This window comes from Rhamphochromis sp. 'chilingali' (genome assembly GCF_963969265.1).
Source record: "Rhamphochromis sp. 'chilingali' genome assembly, chromosome: 15".
In the NCBI taxonomy this organism is placed as follows: domain Eukaryota; kingdom Metazoa; phylum Chordata; class Actinopteri; order Cichliformes; family Cichlidae; genus Rhamphochromis; species Rhamphochromis sp. 'chilingali'.
Window position 1 is genome coordinate 10,430,321 of NC_137942.1, and position 14,936 is coordinate 10,445,256.

Genomic DNA, 14,936 nt, shown 5'->3' on the forward strand with positions numbered 1-14,936 from the left:
ACATTACTGTATGTTGAAGGATTCGTATTGCTGAAATCTAAAAAGAATCTATCCTCTGCTATGAACATGAGCTGCTTAAAGCATACCAAAAATAATGCTTGAAAAATATGATTCCGCTCCTTAAATGTTATTTTTACATAACAAACATTCCCAACATTGTCTAACTGTAAGCTTAGCATAGGTGGGGCATGTCAATGTAATTACAACGGGATGCTCTGGAGCTTATGCATAAATATAAGGCAGTGCACTCGGTGCACCTGAGCAGCTGAATAATGGATGAGCTGTATAATTGCATTTGTACATTAAAATCCCAGGAAAAAAAGAACTTGAACAGTGCAGATTATATTCCCAGATACAGGAGTAAAGACCCCTGAAACTACCTGATGTCAATTTAATGTGGAATTCTGGTAAGCTGAGAAAGATGCAAAAAGCAAAACAACTACTCCTTTAGATTTTTCAACAATAAAGAAACAGAAAAAACAATCTGATATATCACCATCTCATAACATAACTTACTACATCAAAGCTTACTTACTACAAACTACATCACATTGATTTTTATCTGTCATTCCAAATAATTCATCATTCAAGCATATTTTTTAAATCCTGTGACATAACAGAAAGTTGGCCTGAAATCGGTTAGATTTAATGAACACTCAGCACATAACATGAAAAACAACTGATTCTAAGATGAAGCTTGGTTTTCTGGCCCTCTCTGACTGGAGCTTTAAACTCCACTTGTTGCTCAGTGATGGCTTGATAATCCTTTAAAAGGTTTAATTGGATGAGAGACCATTTATTTATACTACTCACAAGCAGTAAGGTGCATTTGACTAAACAAAGTCACTTTTTTCAAGTAACACTGAGGGTTTTACAGGTTTTAACACGACAAGCTTAATGATTGCAACTATTTAAAAACAAACAGACAGAAAAAGGTAAATAAAGGCAGAGAAATTATTTAACACAAAAGCTTTTTTTTTACTTTTGTGTTTAAGCCAAATATTAAACACAACCTATAGCAAAACAGCTATTCAGACTATTAAAAATAAATACAAAAGAAAAAGAAAGAACGCCATATCCATAGGTAAAAACTACAAAAAGAATGACTGAAATATCATGAAATCTCTAAACGAATGAAAATCTAAGTACAATACAAACAAATACAGGTATATTGGTATGAGGCGTAACAAAGGCATGTGAATAAGATATAAACAGTGTGTGAAGTGAGTCATCGTTCCGTGATTACAGTGCCCCCATACTCCCCCCGTGCGGTCGCGTTTGGTGTTTGCAGTGCGCTGGCGTGCAGGCGAACATGCATTCACGGGAGCAACAGATCCGAGCGCATGCGCAATTCATTGTTTTGACTGAAAATGCCGTCGGTTTCGAAAACGGCGGCCAATGCGTCTCCTCAAACCGAGAAACCTACCCACTATACGTGAGTAAAGCTGCTGCAAAGAAACAACAAAATCGTTCGCTGCTGAAAATGCTCTTTTGAACGCGCACCTTTGCGCGCGTGCATTTCCAGCATTCCTCAACTCCTGTGCGTGCGTTAAAAACATGGTGCTTTTCCTGGCTTTGTGACTACCTAACGTTACATAGCAGACAGCGACTGTACGCTAAAGACATCTGCGTCAATACAGGAAACTCTAGGATCTTAAATCACCAAACTGGTTAGCCAACCGTTAGCGGGATCGTTTTGAAGTGTTTCGTGCTGTTGATGAAAGGGTTTTGATGGGTCTGGTTAATATTACACCGTCAACTTGGTTCGCTAAATGATTAGCCAGGAACTCGCTAACCAGTCCGCTTGTAAATAGCTCGGCCTTATTTTGAGTTCCCTCTTGCTACGCACATTTATAGACGTACGCTCAGGTGCTCTGTACGAGCTTTACGACGAAAAACATACGTAGTCTTCACTCAGCATAGCAAGCTAACTCTACTGACCCAAAATGTATAGTAGGCTACAACACGACTCCCTGCTAAACTTTTCCCTTGGCTAAGCTCTTACTTGCTAGCGGATAGCCGTTTAAATCCCGCTTCGTGTTTGCCCTGCTTGTTTCAGATACTTGAAGGAGTTCAGGACAGAGCAGTGCCCGTTGTTCCTCCAGCACAAGTGTACGCAGCACAGACCCTTTACGTGCTTTCACTGGCATTTTCTCAACCAGCGACGAAGGCGACCCATACGAAGAAGGGACGGGACTTTCAACTACAGCCCCGACGTTTACTGCACCAAGTACGACGAGACCACAGGCATCTGCCCAGATGGCGATGAGTAAGTCCCGCAACTTCAGTCAGGGCAGCTACATGAGTGTGTCACTGCGTCCTGGCAGCTGTTGACGTTTGAAGCATGTTTGTTTGATCTCAGTTTACTCTTTTCATGTCATGTTTTACATTTTTCAGGCTGTATGACCAAAATAGCTTTCCTGAAAGGTTTTAAAGAATTTTAGTTGTTTATGTATAATGAACATGTCTTTGTCTCGCACATAAAATGAAATTAATAACAAGTAAAAAAGCAAATAAGAAAAAAATGATGCCAGCATTAGGTAACATATTTTGTGTTTAATTTTAACATCAGTATTGCTTAGAAATGTCCATCAAAAAATGACTCAGTGTTTTGTGTTTCTGATATACGGCTGCACATTTAATCGAATATTAATCTCAATCGTGATTTTGATTTTCCACAATAAAATGATGATGATTAATTGATATTGTAAATCCGTCCTTCGCCAATAGAACATAAAGCAAGAGCAAATCAGACACTCCCTGACGACATGCCTGCCTGTGCCAATCATAGCTGTTACCTGCAGCACACTACACAGCCTCAGGGCTCCTAAATGCACTGGACCGCAGTGATGACATACTGTAGATAACAAACCGTTAAAAAGTCTGTCAGCGCAGCAGAAAGTGAAGAGCTCATTCCTAGAAGTTGGATCATCATCATTTGTTGTTTAGAAATGCTTTGGATTTAGGGCAGGTGATGTTAATAAATGCAACAAGCCTGCAGCATTTTTTCTAGATGTGTTGCGCCACAAAACAGCACAACTACTCAGTGTTCCATCCGCTTTACAAAGCAATCACATTCTTTTTGGCCAACGATGTGCCTCCATGAAAATGGACTTCAGGTTCATCATGCAGGTACAATGAATTGCATGAAAGGCTTTATATTGTGCTTCAAAAGGTGCACTTCGGTCTGGTGTATATCACAACACCTCAGAATTTTTAAATGAATAGCAATGGAGCACAATGTAAGAGTAAAAGCTGTACTTATTTTGGGGCTTTTTTTCCCCAATATTTTTCTTCTAAAAGCTTCACTGAATGAGGACCAGTTTTATTTGAATACAAATTTTTTTACATAGTTTTGTCATGCAATATGAATATAAAAACAGCTTTATATCTTTTTTGTTAGTTTTTTTTTTTTAAATCACAAAAATGAATCAATCATTTTGTTAAATATTCACAATCCCAGTATAGAACCAAGCAACTGTGATAAGCATTTTGGCCATAATTGTACAGTTCAAGTTTGATAGTGATAATAGGGGGGGGGGGGACATTTCCATTATGTATGTATGTATGTATGTATGTATGTTTTGTTGTTGTTGTTTGTTTGTTTTAACAATCTTTTTAACAATTTTGTATGAAGGCATTGCATGACTTCACACCAGTGTTGCATGCATTGTGCAGATAGGTGCAGGTCAGACATAAACATTCCTGCATATCTTTACTGCGCCATTATTAACTCATAAATTGGCTGCATCTACCATTTAGATCCCTTTTGTAAAGGAGAAATTTTGCCACAGATGTTGTCAGCACATTACAGATGTAGCATTGCACTGGCGATGTATCACCTTGCCTTTTGGTGTCTCATACACTTACTACGTATAATATAAAAAATATGCAATTAATGTAATATTTAGAGATACACTGATGCTGGAATTGTGGTCTACTGTTGATGTTCACTGGAACAGTGTGAGTTCTTTCTTATGAATAAATAATGGAGCTATTTCAGAGACTTTTAGCTCTTTATGACTGTCTGAAAATGTAGCTACTGCAAAATCATGGGACACAACAGATAAATCAAATATTGGCCACATCTTCATTTACTGATGTTGATAAAAATCTACAAGTCTGAAATCACCATTTTTTTTGACAGGATTTGCCCTTTATGTGTAGTATGAGAGCAAACCCTCTTGTCCTTGAAGTGGGCTATTTGGCTACGTTCACACTGCAGGTCTTAATGTTCAATTCCAATTTTTTGATCAAATCCGATTTTTTTTTCTCTGCTTGTTCACACTACAAATAAAGTGTGACAGCAAACACGCTCTAGTGTGAACCCTCAAAGCGGCCCGCATGCGCAAAAGAAGACGTCACACACAACGCGCTCTGTTTAGACCCAGACCAAACAATATTGTTTGACTGATGGCCCTTAATATAAAGACTTGTGTCGGACTTTACGTTTCCCAATTTTTCTTTAAGTTGTAAAGTTATTTTGTTATTTACATATGGCCTAACAATGATCCTTATTGCTGTTTTAGAGAGGAGCGGTGCTTCAAAGGATAGTTGCAGATTTCTGTCAGAATCTGCAGATTATACAGTACAAATAAAATATTCACGTTTCTTCAACGTTGTCTTCCCAACAGTTTCACTGGATGGCCAGGAAGTGTTCGCGATGTCTTATCTGGCGCTTCACCGGCGCTGATAATTGCCGTCTGTCTTGTGTCAGTGACGTAAAAGACGGATTTAATGCGACATGACCGTTCAAACAGCAGTCGCTTTCTAAAACATCAGATATGTATCGGATTCAGTACCACATACGAAAGTGACCCAGATCGGATTTGAAAATTATCGGATTTGTGCCGTTCACACTGTCATACCATGATCGGACATGGGTCGCATAGGGTCAAAAAAGTTGGATTTGATGCGCTTTCGCCTGCAGTGTGAATGTAGCCTTTGAGAGGCTGACTCTGCCCCCCAGCATTATATTTAATGCTTCTGCTATTACCTCTGTCTAAAGGCTGTGTAATTTGACACACAACCATTTATTTATATTCCAGGCGTCATATTTTCGAAATATCCATTTACCACAGTGCCCCATTTATAGTTTAATATGTGATTACTGATTATGGAACATCTGTAGTTTTGTGTGTTGGGTATTTTGTGGGCTGTCCCTGGGGGGAAATGGTTTCGCTAAAGGGCTGCGCTTCTCGGTGAGGTGGAAGTTTAATTATCGAGCTGCTAAAGGGTTGCAGTGACATTCCTAATACTAATGCAATAATTTGCGCCGAGTAGTATATACAGACAGCAGCCTCTCGGTGTGACAGGAAATTGTGATGGCGCATTTAATCGAGTGCCTGATAGAAATGATTAAAAAAAATGAAATGATTAAAGTATTCAATCCTTACAATTCCTCCTCTACTAATGGATGCTATTTTTGTATGACCTTATGTGTTGCTATAGCAACTGCTCAAGAAAGGAAAATTTGGTTTATTCAAGAGGCTTATTTGCTCTACATATCTTGAGGCATTGGTAGTGTGTTAGCCCTGCATTGTGGTAACAGAATAAAGCGTTTTAGCGCAACTTCACCTATTTCCAACATGTATGGAGGAAAACAAAGTCTGAAGCAATTAAAGCTCAAGCAACATGCATATAAAGAACAAGTTTAACATTGACTGATTCAGCTTGTGGCCTTCAGGATCATTATAAAACATGCTGCAGGCAACATTTTAATGTGTGCAGACTAAATAAATAAGTAAAAACATTTCTATATGGCCAACATACATATCCATGAAAGAGGCAACAGCACAGATGGCTGGGTGTATGGTCATGTGGCTTAAAGCCAATCATTGTCCCTGAAAATGGGGTGTGCCCAATAGAAAACCAGGGTGGTACTTAATGTGGCACTTAGACAGGAAGAGTGTAAATAACTGGGGTTATTTAAAAAAAGAAATCCCCATCTAGTATCACACACATATCCACTACAAGGGGCACTTTAAAACAACAGGAAGAAAAGTACAGTGGGTAAATAAAATGACGTATGCATGTAAATGCTTTTCACAAAAAGAAAAAGTGCTTTCAAAGGGATATGTCATCCAAATAAAATGGTGTAAACTATTAAAAAAATGCTCTGAAATCATAAAAAGAAAAAAATACACATATTTTGGAACCACGGGGAAAATCATATTAATTAAACATTCTTTGATATTATTAGGTTAGGGTCTTTTTTAAAATAAAAAATCAATAAATATAAGAGATATTATTGTCTGATATAGGATTATGTTCAACATTCCTGTGTCTTCCTTGTTGTACTTTTTTATTTCACGGTGCAACAAATGTTTTGAGATGGTGAAAGGTCTGAATTACCAGCAGGCCAGTTCAGCACCTTGGGCTCTTTGGATGAGAAACCATGCTGCTGTAACAGATGAAGTTTGGGGTTTAGTATGCCCTACAGAAATATTCAATCCCTTCCCTGAAAAAGTTTGTGATTTGGATCAGAATATATGTTGCTCTGAAGCCAGTATATCTTTTTAGCTTTGATGCTGCCTTTGCAATCTTGCAAATCCATAGGTACTAATGCACCCGTTATACCCCATATCATACGGGTCAGAGATGCAGGCTTTTGAACTGAGCACTGATAACTGCAGAGCTGCTTTTAAGTTTGAAAACATTTGCTCGGAAGAGTGTGTTGCAACTTGTGTGGTTGGTACACAGATTGCAACATTTACATCAAGGTTAAAAGTGTCAATCACTGGCCTGCAAAGTTACCATTTTAAAACTCTAGATTTCCAGAGTCCTGCACTTACAGCAGAATCTTAAAATATGTACAGCTATAAGAATTCCTTTATAGTCCTTATGGATTTATAGTGAATTGTTATAGCATTAACATTAATAATCGAAGAAGGATGAAGCATTTTAAAATAATTGTACTTGTGCTATATGTTTAGTTTTTGGACATTTTATGTTGCATATTATTTCATTGCCTTGTCAGATTGTTTCTGTTCGGATATCCTATTTGGATCAACTGGTGAAAGTTGTGAATGTGTTCTTTGTTTTTCTTAGCTGTCCTTATTTACACCGGACCACTGGTGACACAGAGCGCAAGTACCATCTACGATATTACAAGACTGGCACTTGTATCCATGAGACAGATGCTCGAGGGCATTGTGTGAAGAATGGCCTCCACTGTGCTTTTGCTCATGGGCCACATGATCTCCGACCTCCAGTCTATGATATCAGGTGACATGCAAAGCAAATAGTGGCCTCTTTTATGCCTGCCAGACTTTTCACTCAGAGCTTACAATGCATTTAGCAAATGAGCTAGATTAAACCCCTGCAGTGCAGAGTCGCTATTTTGTATGTGTGGATTTGGTTTATAGAGACTTTTTTTTTCTGAACAAGTTATAATATATAAATATGTTTTAATGAGCTTAAGGAGTCTGTTTAAATCAGTGCATACACTCATAAGTAATGGTCATTTTCTGCTCTGCTGACTTTCATGTGAGCTGGACAAGTAAAACACATCAATGACAACCTGTTAAAAAGAAACGCCTCCAAATTTGTCTTTATTTCTCATGTCTCAAGACAGTCTGACAACATTAACAATTAGCTAGTCATTTATAAAACAAGTTACAGCCAAATTAAGAAAAAGAAGACATCATGTCTTGGTTTTTCCAGCATGGACTACACTCACATTACAAAGAAATGCTACTATTGAAGATGAAAGAAGGGTGTGGGCACAGGGTCTTGGTTTTCACGCTGTCTGTCTTTGTGAAAGTGACAATGGTTCAGACTCAGATGAAATTACCAGCTCACACTACTACTTTAATGACATCATTGTCAGTGTTTCTGCTGTAACTTCTCCAAAATCCCTTAAAAGTTTTACTCTCAAAAACCATTACAGTGGGCCCTGTTGGATCCTTTAGTGGTCCAATTCCAGCCCACAGGCCGTAGGTTTGCAGTTTCCTTTGGATGTACTATATACAGCTAATCCATGATATGGTGTCTCTTTATATTTATTTGTGTAGTATTTTGAGTTTCAAAGTAAGCAAATATCATTAGATTGAAACTTGTTTTTGACTGGTTATGAGAGTAGGCTTGGAGATTTCCCCTTCAGAGTGTTTTTCAGTTTCCTTTAAAAGTGTTTTTTGGTGTTGTTGTTGTTGTTGCTTTGTTTTTGTTTTTGTTTTGTTTTTTTTTGTTTGTTTTTTTAAGGTACACTGAGTTAAAAATGTTTTTAACTCTTTATGCACAGAGAAATCCAAGCACAAGAGGCCCTCCAAAATGGACAGTTGGGATCTGGGGAAGGGATTCCTGATTTGCAGCCTGGTGTGCTAGCCAGCCAAGCTATGATTGAAAAAACTCTGACAGAAGATCCCCGGTGGCAAGGTTAGAAACTCCAACTTGCATGCCGTTTGTTGTATTGAATGCTAATCAAATCAATGTTCTTTATTTATTCGTTTTGTTTATTTATTTATTTTTCATTGTAATAGGGATAAGAAAGTAAACTGCGATGCCTCTTTTTGCAGATACCACTTTTGTTTTAGCCAATTATAAAACAGATCAGTGTACTAAGCCACCCAGACTATGCAGACAGGGCTATGCTTGCCCCCACTACCACAACAGTAGAGATCGGAGGAGAAATCCTCGAAAGTTCAAGTACAGGTGAGTTTTCATTCTGTATAAGTTAAAATATGAAGGCTTCTAATTCTAAAATGTTAAAGCTGCCTCTTCTGAATGCAGGTCAACTCCTTGCCCTAATGTGAAGCACGGTGATGAATGGGGCGAGCCCTCAAAGTGTGAAAGTGGAGACAGTTGCCAGTATTGCCATTCTCGTACCGAACAGCAGTTTCATCCAGAGGTGAGTTAAGTTTGTTTTAGTCACGATGCGAGTTTTTCAAGCTTAGAGTGAAAATACAATGGCCATAATGCATAATATGATGTATTTTTGAGCATTAGTTGTGCCTAGAAGTAGTGTGAAATGTCAACAAAATGTTCATAGAGATGCTTATAAGCAAAAAACTCTTTCACTCACATAATTATAACCATTTTGTGTTAATGCTACATTTAAAAAAAAATAAAAATTTGTAATAGTAAGATTATTTTAAAAAATAAGATTATTATTATAATCTTAATTTTAAAATTAAGATTATAATAATAAAGATTATTGCACATTTTCATTACTAGTACATGTCCATGGTACTGTATTTCTTGTCCTGTTCATCTTCTTGCCAGACAGATACATGTATCATTGAGAAAAATTACAAGTGCTCGGTGGATGTTGTTTATATGGAAAAACAGAGTAATTTTAGCCTTGTTACTAGGCATGTACAGTTAAATTTTTGTGATGGAAGTTGTTGTTGTGAAATTAAAACAATAGGAAGCTTTCATAAGGTGCTGAAGGAAAGGCTAAAAATGGATTGTCACCCATTGATAGGTGGTTTCCAGGCAACATGATGGCATTAGATCCTGCGTAATTCAACTTCTGTGGATATAGATTCAATTCAGTTTTATTTATCTAGCAGTAGTTTATAACAACGGCCACCTCAAGATGCTTTATATTTATTTTGTTTATTGTAAGTAAAAAGCCTACAATATCAGTGGTATAGAATGAGAGGCCCCCCCAGGAGCCTAAGCCTGTAGCATAACCATTGGCTGGTTCAGGGTCACCTGAACAGACAGATTTCATGTATTACAGTCATATTACTGTGACTACATCACTCATCTCCTCGGTCTCTAATGTATGAACCATAATATTGTTTTGTTGATGAGACTGACGCTGTGGTTAGTTTTCTATAGTGAGACACATTTTCATCTTATTTCTTTATAATCCTGATTTTCTGTCTCCCAAGATCTACAGATCCACCAAATGCAATGACATGCGCCAGACTGGATACTGTCCCAGAGGACCGTTTTGTGCATTTGCACATGTAGAAAGTAAGTGCATGTTTGCCTTAATACTATCTGAGTACAGTGAAAAGGATTTGAGGGTGTTTTGAGACTTAACATATACATATGTTATGTTTATATGTTTTTAGGAATTCCTTCTACAGAAGAGACCATGAGCTCATTGCTAACAGCGATACAGTCGAGTTCTCAGTCCCAGCTGAGCTCTCAGCAGTATTCAGAGTGTCCAGTCACTGAGTGGAACAGTGGAGGAAACTCCACCAACAGCACAGCCAGTAGCAATGGACAAATAGGAAGTGTAGGTTGTCTCCATTTCTCACTCACACGAGACACAATTTTAAACAGTTTGATTTCAAACGTCTGAGAACTCTGTCATCACTTTCATAGCTCATCCATTGTGATGTTTTTATTTCGTGTCATTTTTTTGTATTCATCGTTTTTATAAGACCATGTGCACTTGTCTTTCTCAGGTTTCATGTTCTAATAGCTCAACTGTAACGTCAAGCTCAGGAAGCGACACTTTGTTATCCCCAATGGGATCCATCAGCAGCAGGCTCAAATCCTTAAATAATAATAATTCATGTTCAGAGTCCACCACATCCAGTGTCTCATCTCTGACGTCTAACTATCCCAAAGCTCCGGGCTTTGAACGTGAAGATCAGGTACACAGACTGCTCTCTCTAACCTCGGGAAAACCAAACCCCACACACAGCTTAGGGCTTTACACTTTTATCGCAGCCATTTGTCACTCGTTTATTGTTTGCCATGCCATTTTAATTTGACCACTTCAAGCCCTTTTCCTCGTATTTCATTGTTTGCTTGTCATGTCATTGATTTCTTTAAAATATCCCATTACGTACATGCACTATATGTATGTGATGATGACTTGTTAAATGTTAAACACCTGTCGAATATTACAGGACACTTTTCAATTGCTTTAAAATGACTTTAAAAGAGCTAAAATTTTGTTTTTGAGACACTACACTAAGGCCCAGTATAAGATGAAATAACTAGAACTGTGAATCATGGAAAGCTGCTTTATTAGAGCCCTAGAATAAAAATATGGCATAAAAATGGTCTCCACCGCTCCCCTGCAGCTGAGCCACAAACCACATCCTGGACTTTAAAATGAACATAATATGCTCACTTTATGGCATTTCTGTTCATCTAAAGAAATGTCAAATCTTCTGAAGTGTAGCATTGTCTTATGATCAAGCTGACCAGCAAATAGTTTCGGTTCTTAAACTGCATTTGTGGTTTTATAGTTCCTTGCTAAGAATTCCCCTAAAGGGAATTTTTAAATGTTTTCTGGCTTTATAGAAGACTTCCACTCACAGTAAAATGTTACTGTCTCCTGCACTCACGATTTGCTAGTGCTACAAGATGAAGGCAGAATGAAGTAACGTGATCGGTTTAATTACAGTCTGCAGTCAGTCTGAAGAAAGGTGCTCCATAAATGTTAATCATCAGAATGACAAGAGCCGTGAGCGCTGCGAAGCCTAAGTGCAGGGACGGTGAAAAATGGTTAAGATAAAATGTGTTAGTCCAGGGCAGGTGCAATAAAACTATTTTGATTAATACTGGCTTGATGTAAAGGATATGGCACTGAAATAGACTGTCTTTGCCATTTGATCATTTCCAGATTAAGAACAAGGGACAGGTGGATCAAAAAATGATGGACCAAGAAAAACAGGTTTGTTTTTAGTGAGTCATTTAGATAATGTGTTTATTTTATTATGAAACTTGTAATTGAGAACATAGGAATTAAACGCTTTACTGTGCTTTGCTTTTAGACACAAAATACTGTATTCTCTGTGGTGAACCCATTGGCATCAAGCTTTACCTCCAGTATAACATCAAGCTTGGCCTCTAGTATTGGTTCAGACAGTTCTTCACCCACCACCTTATCAACGATGAATGCAAAAGCCACTCCTTTCTATCCAGGGAGCAACACAGTGGAGTCTGTCATTGGTAAGTGTATGCAAAACAAAGGGAAAACAGCTTGAACTGACTGTCACTCTGCAGTTTGTTGTCAAATTTCAGTCAGATTTGTTTTGTTTCCCGTCAGGATCCGCACTGGACCTCAACTTTAGTGACATTAATGTTGCATCGCTTGATAAGGAGTTAGAGGATCAAGATAACAGTGTGGGAATGGCAGGTAAGGTCACTTCATATGTTTCAAGCACTTATTCATCACAAATCCTTCCATTAGGATTTGTGTGTTTCTAAAGAACACCTGTATATGCTTTGTCCTTCAGGTCAAAGGGTGCTAAGTGGATCTGCTCCTGTCAACATTCCTGGCTCATTGGCACGATCATCTTCTTTTAATTCTTCATCATCGCTCTCCACCTCCCCTCTAAGTTCTCTCTCCCAGTCGCTGTCACAGTCCCTGCTGTCTGGGACAGTATCTCAGCAAAATCAACCTTCAAACATGCTAGCCAAGCAAGAGCACGGCCTTCTGGGAACACCCACCTCCTCTTCCCAGAACTCTCTGGGTAAGCTGATCGCATTTTCCCCCGAGCAAGCTGGAAAGCATTTGCTTTCATCAGCCCCTTCCTTCAGCTTCCCTTCGGTGTTTAATCTAGTTCTGTGTGCAGTAGTGAAGCTGAAAGTATGACTAATAGAGATGGATCGTGTAAAAAGTGACACAAGTTAGTGCAACCAAGATTTTGTTTAATCTAAATCGCTCTTATCTTAACACGTCGCTCACCTAGGCTTGAACGGAGGAGCTAGCAGCATTTGGGACTTTGTAAGTGGCAGCTTTTCACCCAGTCCATCTCCAGTTTTCAGCAGCCTAACCTCCACAACCACCAGTGCTGATGTGGCCCGCCTTTTCAGAGAGCTGGATGAGGCCAAGAGGAAGATCAAACAATTTGAGGAGGCCTGGCATCAGGTGAAGCAAGTAAGTATACACACTGACTGTGTGCCAGTTATTTCCCTTTTTATACTTTTTTTTTAATTCAACCCTCACCTTTGTTCCAGGCCTGTGAAGCTTGCCAGAAAGACGCTCATGAAGCAAAGGAGCAAGCAAAGACAGCAGAGGCAGAGCGGCAGCTGGCAGAACAGAAATGGGAAGAAACGGAGCGCAAGCTGAAAGAGCTCCAGGGGGACTTTGATGCGCTTTGTCGCACCCCTGGAACACCTCTTCTACGTAGCTATGGAGAGCTGGACCAGCTTCCCTTGTCTAAGCTTCACTCCATCCAGAGTCAGCTGCGTAATGACCTAGACCTTATAGATGGGGTAAGAAAGCCCAGAGCACACACAGCATTTCATTTGTAGCATCGGTTTAGTTTTAAAACAGTTTGTCAGACTGTCATTCAGATCCATGTTTGTCATCAAGCATGTTTATTTGAAAAGTCTGCATGAACTGCATTTCCCTAAGTTGCAGCTGATCTCAATTCTCTTCTTCCCCCAACAGGTAATATATCAGCTTCAGTCAAAGAAATGTATAGTTTGCCAAAAGCATGATCGTTGCATTGTTCTGCAGCCTTGCCAACATTATGTACTCTGTGAGAACTGTGCACCTAGTAAAACAGAATGTCCCTACTGTAGAACAAAAATATTGAAGTGGTGATGTACAGTTACTTAAGGTACTATTTAATCAATTAGCCCTTTGAAAAACTACTAATAAATATTACAATTTTCTACACAGCAGTGTCTGTTAGGATGAAATGGTGTTTGACTGACCAAACAAATAGTATTATCAATCAGATTGCATACAGGGGATTCAATCGTTGTGGTTTTTGCTCATTTTATGTTCACTTGACATCAAATAGCCAAGCACTTTCTATATGAAAACCAGGCACTTAGTTAATGAATAATATGGAATCATGATTAAAACATTGTACAGGACATAAAATCAGGTCCTCCTAGCACACAGCCACCTGTCTACTATCCCACCTAGGCAAGAGTACATACAAAATTATACATTAGAAGTCTGCTACTAAGCTTACTTAAAAATTCCGTACATAAGGACTGAGTTTGTATCTAAATGCAATGCTTATAACTTACAATTATGAACTGCTTTAATGTGAATAAACATTAAAGCATTGAACCATAAGGATGTTAGGGTGACATCTCAAAAATTGGCAAATGTTGGGAACATGGTGGCCATCCAAAGCTGAGGTTATTCTGCTGATGGTAAAGCTAAAGTGAGCAAAACTCAAAGCAGATATGTCTTTAATTACAGAGGAACTCATCCGGATCAAAAAATAACAATTTGGAAACCATTCAAGAAACCAGACATCCTAGCACCAAGTGACTGATGTCTAATCCAGGAATCACATATTTGTTTTAAGCTCAATTAGTCTGATCAGGAAAACAATATGTGCACTGGTGGTGTATGTGATGGAGAACCACAAAGCAGGTCCGTGTCAAGCTGAATTAGTATACATTTCATTATTAAACACAGCGCTACGAGAACTGTTTATGTGATGAAAACCACATTTTCATTGTAGTAAAAAAACAGATTCATAAAATACTAAAGATCCAGTAAGGTTTGTCATCTTTAAATCAAGAGAAAATCTCAAAACCCCATTTAAAGCAGTCCTCTTTAATTAAAGTCATATTTTCTTTAAACCCTCCAAAATAAAATTTCACCAACTTTCTTTTTTAAATGCAAAACAGTCAAGCATCATTATTTTGACCAACTTTCTGAAGAAGTTTTTCTTATTAAAAGCACTTTGTTGACCTGGGACTTTATTCAAGGGTATATATAAATATATATAAATATAGAAATTTGCTTTAAGCTGCTTTGTAGGTATTCTTTTGTGTCTTTATTTTTTAGATTTATACATTTGTTTTCTACATAATAAGCTACACAATGTCTGAAGCTTTTGTGTGTACTGTGAAACATAATTGAATATTTCATGTTTCCTATTGTTAGATCATAGCATGGTTCTACATATTAAGATTTCATTAAAAAAAAAAAGTACTTAATAGTTTCTACTTTCATAACTAGATTTATAAAAATTTCAATCAAATAAGTGCAAATTTAAACTGCACTTTAGGCATAACCAGCAGCTGTAATATCAGTAAGGCAC

General features: G+C 38.1%; 1 protein-coding gene across 5 annotated transcripts; it reads left to right on the top strand.

Annotated features, from left to right (window-relative positions):
- Nucleotides 1-1,295: 1,295 nt before the first annotated feature.
- unkl (unk like zinc finger) lies at nt 1,296-14,418 on the top strand. Of its 5 annotated transcripts, none has more exons than XM_080905111.1 (16): nt 1,296-1,435; nt 2,060-2,269; nt 7,051-7,227; nt 8,243-8,376; nt 8,517-8,652; nt 8,731-8,848; nt 9,840-9,924; nt 10,026-10,192; nt 10,365-10,556; nt 11,537-11,587; nt 11,688-11,865; nt 11,942-12,052; nt 12,153-12,389; nt 12,609-12,796; nt 12,877-13,134; nt 13,313-14,418. In XM_080905111.1, exons 1-16 carry the CDS (start codon nt 1,371-1,373, stop codon nt 13,466-13,468), a joined length of 2,463 nt encoding a protein of 820 aa, XP_080761237.1. In that variant the 5' UTR covers nt 1,296-1,370; the 3' UTR covers nt 13,469-14,418. The 5 variants fall into 5 exon arrangements, with proteins under 5 accessions (XP_080761237.1, XP_080761239.1, XP_080761238.1 ...); XM_080905113.1 differs by having other exon boundaries at nt 12,678-12,796; XM_080905112.1 differs by having other exon boundaries at nt 11,963-12,052.
- Nucleotides 14,419-14,936: the final 518 nt, after the last annotated feature.